Here is a 24,080-nt window from a genome sequence, read left to right as displayed (position 1 = left end):
GATGTGTAAAGAGTCGCTAACAATGAGCCATATCACCTTCAATTGTGATAGAATGTCACTTTTTTCATCACAACTTATTTCAACTTTCCTAGAGTGGCCAAAAAAGGCTTTGAAATTACATATATAAGTGATAATTTGATGTAATTTATATATCCCATTTTAATCCAAATATACATACCAATAATGACCTTTGTCCCCAGCAGGTCTATGTCAGGCATGTTGTACCAGTTTCCCCATGTGGGCTTTTAAACTGGTTAATCTCTGAGGGGTTTGTCTAATGTAATCACCTGCAGCATTTCCTTTAACGTCACCAACAGTATAGTTCATGGATGTTACTCCACTTCAGTTAATGCATTCTCAAAATCCAGCATTCCACAGGTTCCTCCATTCTTTCTTTTATCTTAGTCTGATCCAATTGTACCAAAATTAAATTACAGCACTAAGGAGAGCGGGGCAGGATCTGAGAAGGATTAAAGGGCTGGGGTGATTGGTAGTGATTCGTCTTATATAAGATGGACAGTAACCTCCCATTCAGAAAATAATGTTTGAGTTTTGTGGCACGAAACAATGTGAACAAAAACACTTTTATCTTCTGTTCTTTAAAAAAATATTAATACCGCAAAGTACAATCGACAGTAGTTTTTATGTTTTATGGAAAGACACACTCCAGATTGACATAGCATCCACAAGGATGTCAATGAAATTGCCCTTAAAGAAAATCTCATTCCATCATCCACATTTAACCTTTGTTGCTGCGTCTTTGTTCCCTCTCAATGAAGATTAAATATCCAGGGATAATTTAATCTCTGTGTCCTAAATTAGCATTAGTCATCATTAAATTGAACAGCACTATCATTTGCAAATGAAAAATCTTCATCTTAAGGCTGAACAATTAACTCCCCATGACTTGAAAGCCATGTTACGTTTATACTTCTTACTGGACACACTTACCTCCTGCAATTCATTTCCGTTATGAACGTCATGGGTTGTATGGTGGAGTTTTTTTCTGCTGTATTATTTTCATTAACCCTTATGTTGTGTTCGGGTCTCCCGTGACCCGTTTCAAGTTAAAATGATATAATAACTACGCTCTAGTTTTTTTTATCGGAACAAGGCTTCATGATATCCTCCACAACAGATATATAAACACTACAAAACTGATTTTGACAATTTTAGCCAAGTCTGAAGGTCTCTTAAAAAAAAAAGTGTATAATTTGGTGTTCGGGTCTGGGAAGACCCAGCAGCATTGTTTTGGGTGACTCAGGGTCAAATTTGGCCCAATCAAGATTCATCTTTGACTTTAGACACCCCTCCCCCACCCCCTTCATCCACTGTAACAATAATTTTTCGCAACATGCACCTGGTTTTTTGGACTGAAATAAATCATGGGTCAAAATTGAGCCGGTAACAGCTTTCGAACACAACACAAGGGTTAAGGTCACCCTCACTGTCAGTACAACTCAAATTAATAACTCTATTTTCCCATTAACTACGCTAAAGTTCTTTCTTACTTTTTAATAGGGGTGATTTGGTGGGAGGGGGCTGGAACATGGAACTGCTGAATGGGGCCTGAACACCCAAAGGACCTTTCTTAGACATAACTCATTAAAAAATTGGGTAGCTGGTTCAGGGCCTTTTCAAATAATTTCTGGTTACACCCCACATGTGTATACGTACAAACTCCTTCAGCTCCCTTACAGGACTCATTACAAATTCTGCTTTAATTTGAAGGGGAATTTAACAGACACCCTCGGGCCTCGATAAAGAAGTCACAGTGTCCTTCAAAGATTGGTTTGCTAACTGCTTACCTGCTCTTTAAATAACATATTGAGTCTGTTACTTAATTTGTGTTTCTGGAAAGAACCCAACTATATTAATGACTGCCCAAATTTATTTTGAAACATTATAACAATGGCAGAGGATCATAAAGACGGTCTAATGTCAAATTATTTGTTTTATTCTTATAATAAATTATCCTGGTGTGTTTACTACCGGCCGTATTTTAAACCTGTGGGAAAACGTAAGTGATTTATGGCCTCGATTTAATCCCTCATCAGTCTATTTTTCACACTGCCACGCTAAATTGGCAAGTCAAGTGCTTAGAGGATGCACAGCAGTTGATTTTGTTTTGATGGCTCTTTGGTTTATAATTTGATGATAGTTTAAAAAAAGGACAGATTATCATTATCACCAAGCGCTTGACAAACAGCTTCAACATTCAAAAGGGATGCTTGTTTACAGTTCAGTCAGAAAAGTAATGTGAAGTTTAACTAATGCATTGTTAATTTAAAATTGATTATATTTGGCAATGCTTTAGGATGCCATCCAAGTCACCTGGTAAATGTTCGCTTCCTTTTTACAGGATTTGAAGAAAGAAAAAAAAGAAATATATATATTGATTACACATATTGCACGAGGCTTAAAAAACAATAAAAGTAAGGAGAAACCGTAATAGGCCGAGGGGTTTAAATGATGACCAGCAGTCAAACAGCATTACGCTTGGTGGAGTAAACATGTGTCATTTACCGAACATTTCTCTCTCTCTGTGTCTCTCTCTTTTTTCCCTTTGTAGCACCGATGTGTGGAGGTCAGTTGAAAGGACCCAGTGGTGTCATCACGTCCCCAAACTACCCGGTCCAATATGACAACAATGCTAACTGCACTTGGCTCATCTCAGCCACGGACATGACCAAGGTAAAAGTCATTAACCGTGGGACTTAAGCAACAGTGAGGTGCTACTTTGCTCCTGTAATCACTTATTTCCAGCAGTGTGTTAAGTGGTGTGTTTAGCCGCCAGCTAACTGAACAGCAGTTGACGGGTGTGTTTGCAAAGCGAAATCCAGAGGAACCAGAGTGTCTGGTTTCATACATCTGAAAGTTGCTACACGACATTTGTGTGATGTGACAGAAGCTCATTCATAGAAGATATGACATGGTTTGTGGGCGCTGGACATGAGCCAAAGGAAGACAAAGAGAGTTGTTAGAAACACCTGTGGTGAGGGAGAGGAGAAAACTGAAGGTGGAGTAATGGAGAGGTTTTAGAGCATGCTCAGAAGATATCATGAAAGTGTCATAGCTACTCTGCTCAGACCATTGACTTTGGAGTTGTGTTCAAGGCCACCCAGCTGCTCTCCTGCCAAATATCCTTCTCTGAACTCAGACAAATTGGTCGTACAAATGTGTTCTCTTATTGCACTATGCCAACTTGAGGAGAAGCTATGTGAGGTGAGAGGCAAGGCAGAGGGGTGTAATGATATACACACCTATCCACTCTACCGCTTTGCTTGCACACACACACACACACACACACACACACACACACACACACACACACACACACACACACACACACACACACACACACACACACACACACACACACACACACACACACACACACACACCCCTGGGTATTCTCGGCGGGCAGCTTGCTGAAACAGACAATGGTACTTTGGGCTGTCTCTCGCCCTGTTGTCTGGTCCAGATGAAGATGGAGCGAGGCTGTTCTTTCTGTTTAGCGGCGTAATGGGCTTCTATTCCTGCCCGTACGCATAGGCCCAGCCAGAGGAGACGTTAGGTCAGGCAGGAGACTGAGGCGGAACTGCAAGGGAAGGACGTGACACAGCTCTTCTAGACCTAAAATCAGCCTCGTGACATCATGACTAATGTGGGTTCTTGTCTAGTGTTGCTCCTTCATAATGTCCTGAAGGTACCGAATGCAGCTGGCTTCTCTTGGCAATCATTTAAGTGTTTGTCCGTCAGTGTCTGGGGACACTCGGGTTCTAAAACAACCAACATTTCAGACATGATGTCAGAGATGGCAATAAATATAAAGTATATATATGGTGGCTTTGCTTTCCTGTTTATTCCTGCCTAACCTTTTGTCCCACCTGTTGGCTGGAGACGAGTCTGCGGTATGAAACTCTATTTATCTAGTGATCTGACCTATTTTGCCTACACGCCATCCATCTTTTCTCTCTACCGTGGCAATTTTCATTAGTCATCTGGTTTAACATAGGACAGAATACAATTTGCATTTATATAAGCTTTTTCATTAGGTCTGGCTCTCTCAGCTCTCTGAAAACATTAACAATATGGAGGAAATCAGTTGCAGCCAATTTAAAATGGGGACAAAGACGGCATTTGCTTTGCTTTTTATTTATGTATATCTTGGTCTCTGACATTACCCTGCTTTGTTGTCTTATTTATAAACTATCATAATCAAACCTTATTTGTCTGCCTGTCTTTATTAGAGTTGCCCCTGGCTTCCTCCAGCTACGGCACACTTATTGATTTCCCTACCTTGTTCACCTTCTCTCCCACGCTCCCACCTGCGGAATAGAAATGAGATGAAATAAGCCGCTCTGCTGTTTTCCTCACCGTGGAAATCCATTCCATAAATCTTTTGAAACTTATGTGCCACTTTTATGATATATATATTTACCTTGTGGACAGTCTCAAATCCCCTGCCACATCTCCTGTTGTGCTTAAAGTTATTGTAAGTCCGGCAACATAGGCCACAAAGTCATCTGCAACTTTGGGTTATGCGGAAATCAGATATGAGATTAGTGGCAGAATTGTACACACAGTCACATATACACTGACATAACTCTCTGGGCATACCTTATCATTTCAGATGAGTGTATATTCATGAAAGTATGTGAATATTTAAAGGGCAATACATACTAGTAAAGGGATCAAGGTTTTAGATACAACATACACAGCTGGTACATGTGGTTTATTGGAATTGTGCCAGGAACATATTCAAAAATGTGATCGATGATAGATGGATGGGCAGAGGGATGGAAAGTCACATATGCGAGGGGTCTCTCCTGTGCATCTGGGGTCAGGAGCACCCAAGCATCTGCCGTTTACCACTTCCACTGCTCCTGTCTAGGTGATAAAGCTGACCTTTGTGGACTTTGACCTGGAACGAGGCTACGACACCCTGACGGTGGGAGACGGGGAGGTGGTGGGAGACCAGAAGACCGTCTTCCACGTGTGAGTGACTCATTTGACCTCTCTGTTTTTGCTTCACTACTTCCCTCTGTTCTCTATCTTCTTCCAGATTTTAATTTGCCAAATCATTTTCATTTTGGTTTCTCATGTTCCATGTTGTCATCTTTTGCTTTCACTCCACACCTTTTTCTTTTTTGGCACACTTGCCTCCTGTCCTCCTCCGCTTTCCTGCAGCGGGCATCATCCCTCTCTCTTGCTCTCACCCTGCAGCCCTTTTCTCTTTGTTGTACTGTTTCTCGATTGTTTCATCACCACCTGATGCAGCAGTGCATGAACAATTGATGCTGCATCACATTGTCAATCATGAACTCTTTTCAATGTTAAAAACAAGATCACAGCCCTGTGGTGCAGCATTGCAAACTGCATATTGATGCCCCCTGATAGAGTTTGTGCTAGCAGATGCTCCATAACAGTTCACAGGATGTTGTTATTAATTGCGCTGAAATGTACCACCTTAATAAAGTTTTATAGATCAATTTTTATGTGGCTCTGCCTCACCCGGGTTGGAGCTGGGAGGAGGTGGGAGATAAAAGGGGGAGGGATTTGGTAAGAGTTACGGACCGTCCACACAGCAGCGTTAAAAAAATCTTGGAGGTGGGCGTATCTGAAGCTTGGGGATTTTTTGCGAGCAAGGCACCAACAACCAATCACATGAATCTCCCGCCCCCGATATACGAAGCAAAAAAGTTTGAAGTAAACTGGATATAAACTCCCCAAACAGGCGAAAACATACCACTGTCTCTGCCACCTCCCTCCATGCCTGGCTCCTCCGGTTTGTATCCCAGTAGGTAAATAGGGACTGGTCATAAAGCACCGGGTGATTCCCTACCGCTAATTTCTCCTCCATTTTTTGGAATATGAGGAAATGAACTGCGGTATGTCTCTCCCAGCATACACGCGGTTTGATTGGCTAGCGCTTGAACTGTCAGATTTGCATACACAGGATTTGATTGGCTGACGCTTCCACCTCAGCTTCAAAAGTTGAACATTGTTCAACTTTGAATCCTGAAAATCCTGAAAATCTCCGCTCGCCTGCCCACAATGCAGTTCGGCGAAAAGTGAGGCAAAGTGACGTCACCCCATTCAAAGTGAATGGGCAGAAGCGTTTCAAGATTTTTTAACGCTGCTGTGTGGACGGTCCGTTAGTTGGTAAGAGAAGATCTTCCTCACTTTTAGATTATTGTGCGCATACTTACAGAACACACAAAAATGAGCTAATCTGTTCAATTAAAAACTCCCTCCGCCCTTTACAGACTTCTTTATGATATGAAAGTCTAGTGAGCAATTCTGTCATCGAGATCTAATGCACTATTGCACACAAACTACTAGAACAATTTAGGACCGGAGAATAAACTTCAGCTATCAGCACCGTTTCTTTAGGACTATATTTTTGTGAATCAGTGGTGCAGGCAAGCGTGTGCAAGGTGTGGGGAATTATTCTATTGTTACTTTAAGGTCAGAGGAATGTAGCTCTGCTGCAGCACAGTCATAAATGTGCTGGTAAATAAGCACTGAGTCGCATCCAATCAAATCTCTTCTTTTCACTTCAGAGAACCTGAGCAATGACAGTTTGATTATAGGAGAGAACAATTTGGTGTTAGTCTGCCACAAACGTGTTTCCCATGGAAAAATGATGTCCTTGTGTGGGGAGAACATAATTATCATCAGCAGATAGACTACTTCAAACAAGGATAGTGTTTGAGAGAGTGATTAACTTGCAGGTAAATTATAAATGACAGAATGTGTTTCCATTCCAATTGCCGACAAACCTGCGTTAATTAAAACTATTGGAGTTATTGTGGTAAAACAAACAAATGTCTAACAAAAAGCAGTGGTTGTTTTTGGCAGACAATGCAATCCCCACAACATGGTTTCCCTCCAAATATGTATAAACAATTTCACAGAAACACTCTGACTGTCAGACTGCAGGAAAGGAGACAATCACACACCGTTCTTACCCAGACAGCTTCTTTACTGCTCCTATCGTCCTCTGTGTGCCATCACTCAAATTAGAGCCTTTAATCACTTACGCCACAGCTATACACTTCCTAATTAGAGTTGGGGGAATAACTATTCAAATAGGATTACATTATTTCTTTGGCATTGACTGATCTGCCTTCATGTTCCACTTTCTTGTCCCCAACTGTTTTGAATGAACACTTTTTTTTTTATTGTATTACATTCTCAGACTGGAATTGCCTGCAACTGTGTCAGAACACTTTTCTTTGATGAGTAAAGTCAGATAGTTTAAAATGTATCTTCAGGTGTTGTTGTCTTTCTTCTTCTGCTTGCATTACGTTTTTAATGATGCAGTGGAGACAGTGCTATTCAAATTGCTCCAAATCCACTGCAGTAAATGCAAACACTGTTTATATGAATTGAAACAACTGATCCAGGATTCACATTTGACACACCATGCAGTCACAACCTAAGTAGCACAAACAAACGGTGTGTTTACAACAATCTTAAAGACATCATTTCTCTTTTGCAGCCTGTCTGGAACCACGACTCCAGACCTTGTGGTTAGCACCAGTCACCAGATGTGGCTCAACTTCAAAACAGACGACACCAGTGGCTCCCTGGGATTCAAGGTGTCTTTTGAAGGTAAGAGTGATTCAAACATTCTTGTTGCCGAAGTGCCAGCTTCGTTGCCGCATTTTATAAACTGTTTTTTTCTTTCACAAATAGAGGGAAGTGTCTTTTTTTGGATCATTTCCCCTTGTGTATTGTGACTCATTGCTCAAATCTGCCAACATAGCCACTGACAGAACACATTTTGCCTCGGTTAACTGTCACATTGCTGTCCTTTCCTGTATTCTCGAGTTTAGTTTCAAAAACAGAGGGGTCAGAGATGCTCCATCTGTCTCCTCTAAGACTTTTGTAAGAAGCTTAATAGCATCGTAACAAAACAGGCGTGGCGCGGCCCGCCTTGGGATCTCCTTCTGCTGCATCGGATGCTGCAACAATACAGCTGGACTACAAAACCCTTGAGAGAAACATAAACAGCAACAAGGAATCAATGTAGTCAAGGACTTTCAGTTAATCAATCCCCAAATTGCTGGTTCTCTTGCAACTATGCACAAATTATGTTCAAAAATAATGATTTGTGTCATCATTGGTGGCTTGAAAGCTAATGAAGAAGGACAAAAGGGGCACTTATTTTGGTAACACAGGCAATTAGCCATCGATGCAGCCTTCCGCAGATATCTGATGTATTCTCAAAACCAAGTGTGCACATGATCTGTATACTCATATGTGTGTGACTAGGAAAATGGTAATGAATACGTCTTTGTGAAAGCATTCATGTGTGGAGACAAGAGAGACAAAACAGAGTGACAGTGTGAGTTTGTGTGTGTGTGTGCCTGTGTGTGAGTATGGGGAGTTTGCCAGAGTTCTTCTATTAGATAGGTCCGCCGCTTGCCTCTCTGAGCACAGCGAGGCTTCTCCCTTGCCCACAGATGCTTATTTTTCATCAGTAAAAACAACAGAGAAAGTGGAGCAACATGCCGAACCAAAGTGTAATTAAAACAATGAGTTGTACTTAATGAAGGGGAAGAAACACTTTGAACCACTTCACCTCCCAGACTGGAGCGCCCAAAATCTAATTTGCATTCTCAATTACTTGTATTTTAAACCTGATCATCAAGTGTAATTGCAAACCCAGTCAAACCAGTACACACACATTTGAGTGTGGTTTGCATACTGCTGTGGCCTCAAATGTTCAACTGAAAATGTTTAACTGTATAACTGTTGTTTTCAGAGCCTTTTCAGGCAGTTTTATACTTAATTTGAAGATGTGCTGGTACTTTAGCCCTGTTAAGCTTTTGGGGTTTTTCCTTTCTTGTACTGTGTTATGTAGGTTTTTGTGCATGTAAATGGTCTGCAAAGGACACAATCCCAGAGTTTCTCTCACACACTCTCCCCCCCTGCCTTAAGCGCTCCAACACATTCAATCCAATCCACTTTATTTCTATAGCACATATTAAAAACAGAGGGTTTACCAAAGTGCTTCACAGCAAACATAACATTATAATACAATATAATATTACAATAATAGATAAAAGGCACACATAAGAAAATATAAAAGGCACACATAATAATTAATACAAGGTACACAAAGGCTATGGACAGACAATAAAAGCATTGTTGAGACTGGGCTCTGGTTTCAGACAGAGGGTGAAAATAGGTGCTGCAGCATGAGAAAAATAAAGAGCTTTTTGAAAAGTAAAGCATGGAGACATGTTACAAAAAAGAAGCAACAAATACAAATATGAACCTGGAAATTAGCACAACAGGGCCCCTTAACCTGCATAGTTAAAATATTGTCATTTACTCATAGGTCTAACATCTTATAGTTACTTTACATGAAGGGCATTAGTGGAAACATGGGCCTCTGACGCTCTATCAGACATTGTATGCAAAATTGGGTTATTCCAATAGACTCGAGTATTAGAGTTTTTTTGTCGTTCAAGGAGACTGCGTAAAGTGAGTCAGTTACATTACGATGTTTACATTTTTCCAGCATGACAAACAGACGGCAGCAACGAAAATGACATCCATTACATCTCTTCACTTATTCATGAGAATGAAATGGCTGCAGCCTGCTCTCTTATACACAACATACACATTCACAAACACATGTATAACAACAGGCAATCCATGAAACATGTGTTCACACCAATGTACACTCACACACTTCAAAGGGCTCTCATTTACTGGCTCTATTTCCCTAACATTCTGATTGAAGGGACCCATGAGGCAGAGGGGCCTTATTTTAAGACAAACCCTGCGGGGAGTTTGAGTTGAGTGAGAATATGTTATAGAGACAAACAAGCTATTGTATAATTCTGTGTGTGCTTGTATGCATTTGCTTATGCGAGTGTGTATTTTGAGGTCCATCTTATAGCTATTGGTGGTGTATGTCGTATTATTTCCAATACATTTTCTCTCAGGCCCATCTGAAAACTGTCTTTCAGTATCTCCCCTTTTAAAGGTGACTCCCACGTAAGATCAATGCGTTGACTTGTGAACGAGGCGGCCTCAGGACAGCCATACATCCAAACAGCAGTGAGCTCTAAATATGTGTTCTAATTGATGATCATCATTAAGGCTGAGGGTATGGATTTATACCCAGCATTGCCCCTGGTGCGATTTAAAATCGTATTAGACCCTGCCATCATTTCCTGGATGGATGAGCTTATTCGCTCTCTGTGTTTCCCCAACTGGATGCCTCAACATTCCCATCTGCAACCTCAGAAAATTAGAAGGGACTTGCATACATCTTGTGATAATGAAATTGGTGTGAGTGGTTTAAGGAAGAAGCATTTTGATGCAGGTGTGTTTGTGTGTGTACCTGAAAGTGCTCACATCAGCTTCCAACAAAAGTGAGAACGTTTTTCACACAGTGAAAGGAGAGATACATTTGCAGCGGAAACAAGAGACACAGTTGAGAGAGAAGTTTGCTGAATTAGTTGGTAACATGTTGAGAGGATAAGGAGACAGTCAAGACTACTTAGTGGAAATTAAATTGTCCAGAAATGAAATGCATTATGTGACAAAAGGAAAATCACATCAATTATAATGGAATGAAGTGTAAAAGCTACTCTGCCTCGTCGGACCAAAATTAACTCTGTACTGAGTCATCGCTAATACAATTATCTTTTAATAAAAAAACGTTTTTATTTGTCTGAGCACATCATATTATTTCCAACATGTCTTATCTTATTTCCAACATCTCTTATCTTTTAAGATAATAGTTCCTTCTATTTTCATATTACTTTAGGCTTTTTTGATATCCATTTAATTTGTTAATTGGAATTTGCTTTTTTTCTTGTTCTAAAAGGTTATTGTTCTTTTCAATCATGCAAAGCACTGTGTAACTTTGTTTTGAAAGTTGCTTGATATATAATTGTTTTGTATTATTATGTATTGACATTATAATATCCATTCATTCTTAGCAAAGGCGCCAGACAGGAATGGCTTTTGTCTCATTTCCACTGCATGGTTTGGCTCGACTCTACTCTCTTTGGTACTTTGCTGATCCAGCACATATACTATTTTATCAATAAAACAGGCAGTTATTTGCCTCAGAAAATAGTTTCTATTTAATATGGATAACGTTGCTTTAAAGGGGCCCTATTGTGCTAATTTTCAGGTATCAGAATTGTATTTTGTGGCAAAAAGTGCCTTTTATTTTTCTCATACTGCCTGTGCTGCAGCACCTCTTTTCACCCTCTGTCTGAAACCAGAGCCCAGTCTGCACTGATTGGTTAGCTGGCCAGCTCTGTTTTGATTGGTCAAACGCTTAGAGATGTCCCACACCTATGCCCATCACGTACAATGTGTTGGAGCGCTAGCCAATAGAAGCGCGAGTGTTACATAGTTACATAATTGGAGTGTGCGTGAGAGAAACTCCCTCTGCAGGGAACTGTAGGATTTCAGCCTTTGCAGACCATTTACATGCACACAAATCTATATAACACACTCAAAAAAAGGGACAACTCCAAAAAGGCTAAAAAATGTAGTGTCTAACAGTTCATTTTAATGTCAAATGTTCCTGTAGTAAGTAGTGGTAATGTAGACTGCATCCTATTTATTACGTAAATAGGATGCAGGGGCTGGGACAGTGCTCCCACATCCAGCAGTTCAAAGTTGGCTGCAAATCAGCGTTGTATAGAATGATAAGCAAAGTCATTTGCTCATCATTCAAAGTCATTTTTTCCAGACTGCAGACGCCATGACTGCACATGAATGCACTACTCTGGCAGGCTTCCACAGTCAGCAAAAGAAAAAAAAATGTAAATTGGAACTAATGAATAAATTGGGTTTGGGGAAATGTATTTCGATTGGCCTACCTGGGACATTTGCTGTGTCGCAATAAAGGGTCACACAAAAACCAGCAGTATTCAATAATTCCCACTCAGTAAGCTGAACACACATTTTCCTGAAACTGGAATTAATGAGTGTTGGTTTTGATTTAGTGTGAGGTCCTGCATCTTCATATCACTTTATTACCCATGTAGTAGTATCTTGTCAATATCTGCTGGAGGCTACAGTCAGTAATAACCTTGAGTTTAGATGTCTCTCTGCCTCACCTCCTTTCCCTCTAGCACATCCATCTTGTGTTTATTTCATCTAGAAAACTACAGGAAATACAATTATCATATGCTGCAGGCCCACCGTGGCTGTCTAATTGGCTAAACAATAGTATTTAAGATAATATGAAGGTTAAAGAGAGGACAGTCGCGGTGGTGGCTTGTGTTAATTAAATTGTAACCTTAACATTTATCTCTACTATGACTCCAAGTAACAGAGCCAGGTCTTTATTTGCTCAACCCCCCATGTGTCTCCGTCTGTAATGATGATTTTTTTATCAATATCAGTTTTGCATGTTAAATGTTCTTGCCTTTGTGTTTATTTTACGCAGAAATTGACCAGGGAAGTTGTGGAGATCCTGGATTCCCAGCGTACGGAAAGCGAGAAGGGACAGGTTTCCGCCACGGGGACAAACTGTACTTTGAGTGTCTGCCTGCGTTTGAGCTGGTGGGGAAGAAGAACATCACCTGCCAGAAGAACAACCAGTGGTCAGCGAAGAAACCCAGCTGCGTCTGTAAGTTCTCGGGAGCCTCGTGCAATTCAGATTGTACATTCACCACGTGCCGACATGTGCCATGCATATGTATGTTTGTGCAGAGGGCTTTATAATAAATGATCAGATTATCCCTGCAGTTTGCCCAGCAGAGGCTTATTAGCTAATTAACGCCATGAAAGACAAACACACCCAGTGTCAGAGTTAGAGGGTGAAAAGAGCTGACCCTGCGGATAATGTCCACTGTTGTATAATTGATAAGATAATAGGATGGACAAAAGGTGCAGTGTATAGATAAACATCACCAGGCTGAATGACACAAGAGTCAATTTGGTCACGTAACACTGGAACATTCTGTTTATTATGTAAATATGTATGAAACTATTATAGTAATGTAGACACTTTTGTCATTTAATTTGATAATGTTAATATGAGGATGTGCTTTTCTAAATGTAAAGCTGTCCATTGCCTAGTTGGTTGTTTGCCTCTGCGTCAGGTACTAGGCATTGTTATTATTAATATAATGTATTTATGTGGTTGAACACATTCTGATCAATCTGGTGGCTCGTAATTGTTTTGTAAAAAATGATAAAGTCAATACCATGTTAGGGCAATAGGCAGAAGCCCTGTCATCGCTCAATTGAGACCAAGGATGATAATATTAAAAACCCAAATTGCTCCTCCACTGCTGGGTAAGCATTTGACTTTGATTAATTAAATAATAAAAAGGAACAGTTGGCTGTAAATTCTAATAGTTGTATTCCCATGAGTCGGCTATTTAAAGCCTCTGTGCATATTCAAAACCGTATGAGTGTCGACTAAGAATTTCTTTAGTCAAGGACAGACCTAATTGTATAATGCTAAAACGACCTCAACCTTTCCATGTTTTGTTCTTTAACTTTGAACTTTATTGTTGATTTTGACATTTCAATTAAGTTTAAGGTAATTGAATTTCCTGGTCAACCTACGTACATGTTGGAAACTCTGTGTTATTTGAAAACATCCCCTAACAGTGAAAGAGCCCAGCACCTGGACGCTAGACAAATCTGCCTTTTTAAATGAGCTATTCTTCATCTGAAATCTATTTAGTCTTAGAAAATTGACAAAGATGCAGAGTTGTTTCAGGAATGGGTGCAAGTGCCCATGACAGCCTGAAAGTGTTTTTCCTATCAGATCTCCTTCATATCTCAGTGAAGGAGAGCACTGCCATTGACATCATATTCATACCTGCTTTTTTAGCCTTGCCAGAGCTTCATGAACAAAGCAGACATTGTGGTCTAGCTTTTCAAAGAGGGCCACATCTGCCCAGTAACATCAAGGTATTGTGCTGTTGCTGTGTAAGGATATCCATCTGAGTAATTGGGATCAAGTGACAGCCTTGATAGTTGTCAGGGAGGGAGTTCAGAGCCTTTTCTTTTTCATTGACAACACAAAAGAAAATAATTTTTCTTCTTAAATGTTGTAAGATTCAGTTTGGCTTAAGATGTCTCTATCCCCATTTCAGGCCTCAAGGCTTACTTGACTTGTTTTTCCAAAAAGCTCCTCCCTTCATATAACACTGTATAAATAGTAACATTTTGCCTTAATGAGCAACAAACAAATGTTATGATATGATGTCTTTGGCAATTTTCATCAATATCAATAACATATTTAGTTGTTATTACTTTTATATCCAATGGACCAATTGTAAGCCTAATATAACTGTAATTGTACACAGTGTATTATGGTGGTGTCTGCTGTCTTTATGATATCTACAGAATGTGTGGTGTGGTTTATACCAAAGTATCGAATCATATTGTCCCTCGGCAGAAGTAAACAGAATTAGTTGTTCAGCCTCCTAAACCATATTCAGTGCATGTTGCTTTGTTTTATTTATTTCTCCCTTTCTCTCTTGTCTATATCTCTTCATCACCGCTATAGTTTCCTGTTTCTTCAACTTTACCACTCCATCCGGGGTGCTCCTGTCTCCTAACTACCCTCAGGAGTACGGCAACAACATGCACTGTGTGTGGCTCATCATCAGCAACCCTGAGAGCCGCATCAATCTGGCCTTCAACGACCTCAGCATGGAGAAACAGTTCGACTTCCTCTCCATCAAGGACGGGGGAAAGGTACTGTTGAAAAAAGCTGTGTCCTTGGTTTCTTGGTGTATTCTTTTAATGCAACTTCAACTATCGACATGTCATTGTGTGTGTGAGTAGAAGCAGCCTGAACAAATAAGTTTCTAAGCTGTTTGTGTGTTTGTCCTTGGTCTTATGATATCTGCGTATCTCCTGTAGCTGCTGTTTTCTCTCAAACGATTACTCTCTTCAGCATTTGGTCTCATCAGATATGTGTTTTTATCAGGCGGAGTCTCCTATCCTGGGCACCTTTTCCGGTAACGTCCTACCTCCTTCAATAACAACCAGTGCCCATGTGGCCCGGCTAGAGTTCCTGACTGACCACACCTACACAGACAGAGGCTTCAACATCACCTTTACAAGTGAGTATTAAATGTTACTTCCAATAAGAAATAGGGAAGTCTTTAAAGCTTATCACAAAAACCTGCTCTCAGTTTCTGTGCATGCATGAATCATCTGCCATATCTTTGTTTCCCATTGTATGACTGCATAAACCCTTCAGCAAAAGATTCCAGTCGCAAAGACAAAAACCCTGTCTTTATTGTCTAAATAGAAACTTGACATCCAAACAAAGATGCAGCTTCCTTACCTGACAGATACATCGAGGCTGAGCTCATTATGTTCTATTCTGGGTAGCTGCTGACTTCTGAGGAAACTCCAGATGGGTTTTTTACTCTGACGCAGAACACGTTGGCTGCATGCTGGTAAACCCATTTCATGGATATACTGTACCGTGAGGGTTTGGCAGCAGGATTATTGCTTTCGTTGCATATGCATTCTTGTGAAATGAGCCTGATCTTTGCATTATCCACATCCCAATATAAACATCTCCCTAGTTCCTAACCCTAACCCTTTTAAAGCCACAGAGCTGTTTTAGAGACAGTAAAGGTGCCGTTGGGAGGTTTGTCTTTATACGGTTTGTTGTCCATTAGTTGCAGTGACTCACTTTAATGCATGCAATGAAATGTTATTTTTACTTTTACAGTTTGTTGCTCTTTATGTGGTCTAGTGTGTGTTTCTCACCTTGAGTTTAACACAGTATCATAGAGTTATTGTACTTGAGAGCACATCATTAGTTAGCCAGGTTCAGGCATGATGTACACACACATCCAGCCACAGTGGTGATACATTTGTCAGACAAGAATATCACTTACTGCATTAGAACTAAAATACATTCTTTAAGGAATCAAAATCCGCCACAGATTCCTTCCCTTAAAGTGCAGCTCAATTTTCTTTTACATCACTCCAACCAAATTATTCATTTGAAATGAAGGACATTTTACTGAAACATGTAGCCTTTAAATCTTCATAAAATGAGCAGCAGAACATGAAATAGACTTCATATTTAATCTCATCTAAACCTGTCTGTTTCTATTACTAATGTTAATGTACCCGAACGCTACTCAGCACACAGATATACCCTTGACTTTTGTCAACTTCAGCATCACATATGGCACTCATCGTTTTTCATTGAGCCTGTATCTTTGTAATTTGGGTTTATATCAATCATAAAGTGCCATCTAATCTTGTACATCAAAAACAATATGCCCTTTATGCTTTGAATATCATGTGAACAATTACAATACATCGTGTGCCTTAATGTCCCCTGTTCAAAAGCTGTATCATATCATATGTATGTCTGAAGTTAAGCATTTTCCAGATGCACTATCATTATCGTTATTACTTTTAATATTATTCTTGTAGTAATCGGCACATTCTATACTTAATACGCGCTTTGTAGCCATTGACAAATTCTTAAAACAGTATTGGTAATTGAACTGCACAATATATTATTTGATATGTCGTCATAGCAATGTCAACCATTGTGATAAACTCATCTGGACTTATTACATTACATTACATGTTACTTGTTAGACGTGACTTACATACTCAATACTGTGGACAATCCCCACAGGAGCAATTTGTGGTGAAGTGTCTCAGGGACACAACGACATGCTGACAGCAGTGGGGTTTGAACCTGTGACCCCCTAATCCCAACACCAAGGTTCTACCCACTGCGCCCCCCGCCTCCCTAATATTGCAACTTATTCAGTTATTTAATACACCGTGGTGACTGGAATGTAAAATGGCAATACTCAGAAGACTGATCCTGTATTCTGTTTCTAGCCATTTCTACCATTTCTGTTTGAGCTGAAAGAAACAAACATCAGCTTACCCAGAATGCTTTAGGGACATGGCTTTAGCTCATTTGCAAGCATGTCATCCACCGAACCCAGGTGTCTCTTTAAAACCACAATGTGGACAACACATGGCGGCTAATGCATTAATTAGCAAGTTAGATGAATAAATTACCACTGCAGCGTGGTAAATGAATGTCAGCAGCAGTTAATTGAAGATGACGGTTAGTTCCTGAAAAACAGTGTCATCTAACTGCAGGACTGTTTTTGGGGGGGGGGGGGGGGGGGAGGGTAGCAATGAGCGGACAGCTTCCGTCATTCATGTTAATTAAGGACATGCCAAACTGTATTGAGGGGATTTTTGGCACATTAATAAATAAGATGATCGTGATGGATGAGGTTTGCCTGGCACTCTGTTTGGGTCCAATGGCTACAGAAGAGGGATTCATCAACACCTACGCGTGACACCCACCTGCGTGTGTGTATAAGAGTGAGAGCGAGAGAGTAAGTGAGAGGGAGAGAGAGGCGCAGGTGATGTATTTGTTTACATGCCTTGTTCCAGGGTTATGCCTCTTCTTGTGTGACTGCGTCTCGTACCCGTCCTTTTATAACTGGTTCCTGCCTGAAGTTTCATTGAGAAGCTTAATATATAAAGTCCTGATGATGTATGAAAACAATTTTCCCTGTTCCTCCACTCCACGTATCATTCCACCATGTCATCTGGCGCTGATAATGTGCATACGGTGAGGTTTCACACCCTCTGTAATCACTGCAGCAGGGTGAATCAATGTGACTCACTAAGTGAAATAAATGTCCTCTCGTTAAATGCTGGCATTGTTAATTGCTGACAGAAGGAAAAAAAACAAGTTTTGTCCAGAAACTTGGCTAATTATTTTAGAATCTCAATGGAAATTAGTGTCTTTCCACAGAAAGTCTTACATGTGACAAGGATTAATATCAGCAGAAATGCAGGTGAAATATTCCTCTCACAAATACATATTACATTACATTTAATTTAGCTGACGCTTTTATCCAAAGCGACTTACAATGACCAATTACAGGGACATTCTCCCTGGAGTAACTAAGGACTAAGTGCCTTACTCAAGGGCACACTAGTGGTGGTGTTCCTGGCGGGATTTGAACTCCCAACCTTCCGATCTTCAGCCCACCTCCCTACCCATTAAATATGCGCCTGTTGCCTAAATGTGACTAAGGGAAGTAATCACTGAATGTTTTTGTAACTTTGATTCTTCTTCACACTAACCCTGTGTCCTCTCTGCATTTCCGATAGCATTTCGCCATAACGAGTGCCCAGACCCGGGTGTGCCGGTGAATGGGAAGCGCTTCGGTGAGAGCCTTCAGCTGGGCAGCTCCATCTCCTTTCTGTGTGAGGAGGGCTTCGTCAAGACTCACGGCTCGCAGACAGTCTCTTGCATTCTCAAGGATGGCAACGTGGTGTGGGATAATGCAGTTCCCCGCTGTGAAGGTGAGTTCATCTGGTCATTCACAAATGTTACAGTTGGACCTAATTTCTTCTTAGTTTCACTTAGTTTACGGCTGAGGAGAGTGTTTGTTTTGTTCATTAGCTGGCATGACATTACAGCCTATGCTAGAGACTCAGACGGGTGCATAAAAAAAAACCTCCTTATGATAACTGACATTGTTTAAACATATTTGTAAAGATGGATTTATCCCATATTTTTGAACCAGTCACACATTGTATCTAAGATGGCATTGTAGGAGTTGTGTCTAAGGATAATCTAGATATAATCACTTTAAATATGCAGAGGATTTAAATCATTAGGAGGAATTTGCATATATTTGATATGAGAGCATTCGTACCGTGGTCGAGCATCTCATTAGCCAAGTGCCCACTGTGTTATCCCTTAAAAACTGATGAAATGGGAGTATTTGTTTTTATGTTCTTTCTAGCTGGTAATGTAGCATAACTGAATCTTGTGATTGTAAAGAGATTATATCTTCTGCACATCCAAACAGTGAATGGATTGGTGTGTATAAAGGGAAGGAAATCAATCAACATCAAATCTATCTAAAAATGGATTTGCTGCTTCGTCTTTGATGGATTACTACATTTATTTTACAAATGTTGCATATACGATTAATTAATATCAATAATATCATAAATTCTTCTAAATCTGACGAAAGGGAAGAGATTGCTTGTGATGATACAGAAGCTTTGTTTTGCTTTCAAATGATCTGTTGTTGCAGACATGCTGTGCTTACATGCAGATTGCTGAACCGTCCATTTACCCCTCTCTGACTCAATATCAATAAACAATTTCCAGCAAATCAGAAAAGGCCAATAGAGCTGGCAAAGCAAAGATACAGCTAGGTGTTAACCAGCTCAGGCTCTTGGACACCGGCAGCGTATCACATTAAGCACGGACATGGTTAGAGTTCTGAGGGGTCTAATCAGGCTCTCTATTCACGATACACAGAAGAGAAACCATTATGAAAACATGTCACTTCCCCCTGTGCCACAGCAGCTTTGTATTCCTCTGAGGCCATCTATCATACCCCTGCGTTTGTAGAGTAATGCGTTTTATAGATGTCCTTCAGTATGCTGAGTTGGCTGATTAAATCATTCCACTTCAAAGGGAGCCAGGAGCTGGCACTGTAACTAAGCCCTGCTCCGTGTGTTGTGGTTAAGGATAGGCAGTTACTAAATGCACGGCAAAGTGAAACCCGTAAGACGATGAGACGGGGGTCGATGTGCTCAAGCGTCTTTTGTTCTAGCGATCAAAGGCGCTCCGTTTTCTCAGTTTGATGGGGGTGACAGCGGCGCCTTTTAAGGGAGGGGGTTTGATGGATTTAAAGACAGCAGCATAAGGGAGGAGACATATGCATACACATGGTTATGTAATGCATGCCCTTGTGCACACAGGCACACGTCCGATGGAGAGGTATGTCCCTAGGAGAAAATGGTTAACCTTGAAGTGAGACGTCACCAGTTTACATTAGATAGACCCTGGCACTAAAAGAAATGGGATGAGCTCCGGCTGATGCATGGTATCATCTATGAACACTGTCATACATCAGATGGGGAAGACATGCATAATTCAATCTCTATCTGTTCTCTCTCTCACTCGGTTTCTTCTCTCTCTCCGTCAGCCCCGTGTGGAGGGGAACTGAAGGCTCCCAGTGGGATCATCCTCTCCCCCGGCTGGCCAGAACTCTATAAGGAGGCCCTTAACTGTGAATGGATCATTGAGGCTCCTCCAGGCTACCCCATCAAGATCATCTTCGACAAGTGAGTCACACAGATAGCAACTGCTGCTGTGTAAATGTTTCTTTTTTCGTCTATTTTTCAGGGCAAGCTTTACTTTACCTTGTCACAATTACAATATGTGCTCACATTCTTCCCACTGCTTGTTATCCCTTTATGTAAAGAGGACGTTAGTATAGTATGCTCATTTCAGGTTTCATATTTGTATTTTGAGCTTCTATTGTGGCATCTCTCCATGCTTTCACCCTCTGTCTGAAACCAGAGCCCAGTCTGCTCTGATTGGTTAGCTGGCCGGCTTTGTTGTGAGTGGTCAACTGCTAAGAGATGTCCCGCTTCTTAGCCAATCATGTACCATGTGTTGGAGGGCTAGCCAATAGAAGCGCATGTGTTGCTTAGTGATGTCATTATGTTACGGAAGTAAACAAAGTAGTCCAATGGAGGCATTCAGGCAGGAGGGATTGTGCGTTAGAGAAACTCCCTCTGGAGGGAACCTTTGGATTTTAGCCTGTGCAGACCATTTATATGAACACAAACCTAGTAACACACTACAGGGAAAGGGAAAAGCCCAAAAGCATAATGAGCCCCTTTAATCTCTTCGTCTGTCTTCTCTTTCTGGTGGTTATGCAGTAGATCTAATGTGCATTAACATACACCACCAACTAGGATAACACTATGTTTTATTTAGTGCACACTCATAAGTATTTCATTCTTCATTTGATAGCCCCTCCCTAATGATCCACAAATGCACTTACAGTTTAAACACACACACATTTACTGTTAGAACTCCACTTAAAGGTGGGGTAGGTCATTTTGGAGAAACCAGCTCGAGTGCGCTAGAATTTGAAAATACACAGCCGGAAGAAATCTGCCTCTTCCTTCAGACTTCCTTACAGAGCCCCTCCTCCAACACACACGAACGCGCACATGACCAATGAGGGCACAAGATAAGTTTGTGCACAGATGGAAGGCTGACAGGCAGGTAGGCCATCCAGTTATTTTAGCCCGGCCGGCTAAAATTATTGGTCGTACTTTTTACAGCACTACGGCTTCCACAGATGACATTTTTTTATGGATTTTTTGTCAAAGCACTTAAGATATTCATTGCTATCGGGATGTTAAGAGCATTCCATGGAATATAACAAAAAGTGTATCTCGAGCCGGTTTCTCAAACTTACCTACCCCACCTTTAAGCCTACATTTGCTATATGTACATGAGTTTGCAATGCATGTGTAAGCGGAGATGGTCCGTCATTTGTCCTGATGTTTGTGGAAGATAGAGATGTACACTCGCAGGATCAAACGCTACATTAGCGTTTCACGAAGGCTCATCGTTGCGAGCGCATCTCGTCCTCGTCCCTGACATGCAATGCAAACTGAATACAACATAAATGTGTGTTGCTCTTTAATTTATATGTAACATCAATAAAACACCACAAACCGCTTCATTCAGATGACATGGTTCTGAAGCTCAGCAATTTATTCATGGCTTTGAAGATGAGTGGCTCTGGCAACAAAGAGAGAAACACACAACAAGCATACACACACACACACACACACACACACACACACACACACACACACACACACACACACACACACACACACACACACACACACACACACACACACACACACACACACACGCTACACAGATCCACTTACCAATGCATGCCAAATGTCTCCGAATTTTTCTAAAACTCATCATGTACAAATTAGAAATAATTCAGCTAATTTATAATTAGCATGTGGGTTAAAAGCAAAATGTTCTGAGTTGATGTTAATTCAAGCATCAATCTCTTTTTATTCAGATTGCAGGGAACGTGACAATTTAATCAATGATCTTTTTAAAAATCACAACCCTGGTTTTCAGTTGGTTTTATAATCAGTTCATGAGTGGAGTTCCTTGATCATTCTAAATGTCTCTTACTCATTATTATTTACCTAAAATCAAATTCGCCCACTTTGAAGTTACAAGTTATTTAGCTGAGACTTTTATCCAAAGCGATTTACATAGACTTGACCCGTAGACACCTACAGGAGTGATCTGCGGTCAGTTATCTTGCCCAAGGACTCTTCAACATGTTGACTGAAGGGTCTTGGATTGCAGCATGAACCCTCTCACTCCCCAATCAGTGCAGTAACCCTCTGAGACGTGGGATCCAGTAGAGAAAATAACTTTTGTTTTTGATGTGAATCAACAATCAACTTACTTTGTTTTACTCTGTTCTCAGGTTCCGCACAGAGGTCAACTATGACATCCTCGAGGTGCGCGATGGACGTTTTCCCTCTTCACATCTCATTGGCAGTTACCAGGGAACCCAGGTTCCCCAGTTCCTCATCAGCACCTCCAATTTCCTGTTTCTCTTCTTCTCAACTGACAAGAGCCACTCGGACATCGGATTCCGCATACGTTACGAAAGTAAGAGCTTAAAGTGCGCTAAAAATCAAACACACGACCAAAGAGACAGTACGGTAGATGAAGGGCTTATTTAGCCGTGCTTCATAAGCCTTGTTCACTGTACTTGTAAAAACGTTACAGTCTCAGATGTAAATACAACCTCCGCAAGCTGTCAATTTCACCATGAAGCTGTTCTCATTAGAACACCTATAATTAGAAAGTAAATGGGGTTAGATTGTTTTGTCAGATATCCCTGCCTTGGCACACGTTGCCAAACACTGCGTTTACACAAACTGCACGCACGCTTTAACCACACACTTCAATCATGCTTTAAATCCAAACCTTAAAGCATTCCTATCTTCATTCCTACCTATTTGGCTCATGCTGGTAACCTTTACTCTCTGATGAAATCTCTGCAAGGCTTAAATAATTCACCGCGAACGTTACTTAGGCAGAAACTATGCAAGACGGAGCGGGAGCTGAAACTTCTCATTGGTTTATTCCTGTTGAAGAAGGATGTTCAAGTGAATTATTTATGGGGATTGCTTTTGGAGAGCAAAATGCCCTTTTAACTTTTCTTGACCTACAGTTGAACTATTGAAAACAGGAAATCAGCCTAATTACACTGCTAGCAGGTGGAATTTCAATACCTTCGTGTGGCTGATCGTATTTCCCCTCTTCTGTCTCTTCCTCTCCAGCCCTGCAGCTCCAGTCGGATCACTGCGTGGACCCGGGTATACCTGTCAACGGACAGCGACACGGCAATGACTTCTATGTGGGAGCCTTGGTGACATTTACCTGTGACGCAGGGTACACACTTAGCGACACAGAGCCTTTAGAATGTGAACCCAATTTTCAGTGGAGCCGCCCCCTGCCTACCTGTGATGGTACGTTCCATAAAATGGACCTAGAAATTAATGGTCTCCTGCCAGTTTTCATGAATAAGATCAAAGCTAAATTCATTGTTGTATGTTTTTGCAGACCAAACATGAGAAGTACTTTGCTTCATGTTGCATCACATTTAAATAGCTATTTCTAAGTTATTATAAAATCCATACAAGATGATAACATTTCTCTCAACAACTCTTGTTTTAGGCTTTAAAGGTTTCTGCTTCATTTCATCATAAATGTTTTATATGTTAGGCCATGAGCTTGCCCTTTGATGTTCCCCTTTTTCTTCATCTGTAAATGCTTTTATATTTGAGGACACTATTGATTTCTGCCCACTCTTTAATGGTATTGATGATACCACTCTCGTTCTTCCTGCTGTGTTGAAGGGCACCTCTTTTCAAATGTATTTCACTGCAATGTAAATGCCCAGAAAAGTTTTCCCAATTTTGGGGGAAAATGTTAATTTCTTGTCTTCATCCACTTAGTTTTGCCCTTTCTGATTTTGCCTCATTTCTCTCCCTCATCCATCTCTCGCTGTTTCTGTCCTCCCTATGTCTTCAGCATTGTGTGGAGGTTACATCCAGGGCAACTTTGGCACCATCCTGTCCCCTGGCTTCCCAGACTTTTACCCACACAACCTGAACTGCACGTGGATAATCGAGACCTCCCATGGCAAAGG

At 40.8% G+C, this 24,080-nt stretch overlaps 1 protein-coding gene across 1 annotated transcript in view; it reads left to right on the top strand.

Annotated features, from left to right (window-relative positions):
* The window catches only part of csmd2 (CUB and Sushi multiple domains 2), a 231,318-nt gene that overhangs the window by 114,866 nt on the left and 92,372 nt on the right, over positions 1 to 24,080 (top strand). Inside the window, exons 10-20 of the mRNA XM_034125465.1 lie at positions 2,573 to 2,694; positions 4,898 to 5,001; positions 7,511 to 7,623; positions 12,446 to 12,628; positions 14,528 to 14,718; positions 14,954 to 15,089; positions 18,157 to 18,351; positions 19,998 to 20,136; positions 22,344 to 22,531; positions 23,209 to 23,397; positions 23,963 to 24,079. Coding sequence (XP_033981356.1) covers positions 2,573 to 2,694; positions 4,898 to 5,001; positions 7,511 to 7,623; positions 12,446 to 12,628; positions 14,528 to 14,718; positions 14,954 to 15,089; positions 18,157 to 18,351; positions 19,998 to 20,136; positions 22,344 to 22,531; positions 23,209 to 23,397; positions 23,963 to 24,079 — 1,677 coding nt within the window. The remainder of the gene's footprint in view (positions 1 to 2,572; positions 2,695 to 4,897; positions 5,002 to 7,510; positions 7,624 to 12,445; positions 12,629 to 14,527; positions 14,719 to 14,953; positions 15,090 to 18,156; positions 18,352 to 19,997; positions 20,137 to 22,343; positions 22,532 to 23,208; positions 23,398 to 23,962; position 24,080) is intronic.

Source organism: Trematomus bernacchii, unplaced genomic scaffold (genome assembly GCF_902827165.1).
Source record: "Trematomus bernacchii unplaced genomic scaffold, fTreBer1.1, whole genome shotgun sequence".
NCBI lineage: Eukaryota > Metazoa > Chordata > Actinopteri > Perciformes > Nototheniidae > Trematomus > Trematomus bernacchii.
This window is presented reverse-complemented; position numbering and strand designations above follow the sequence as displayed.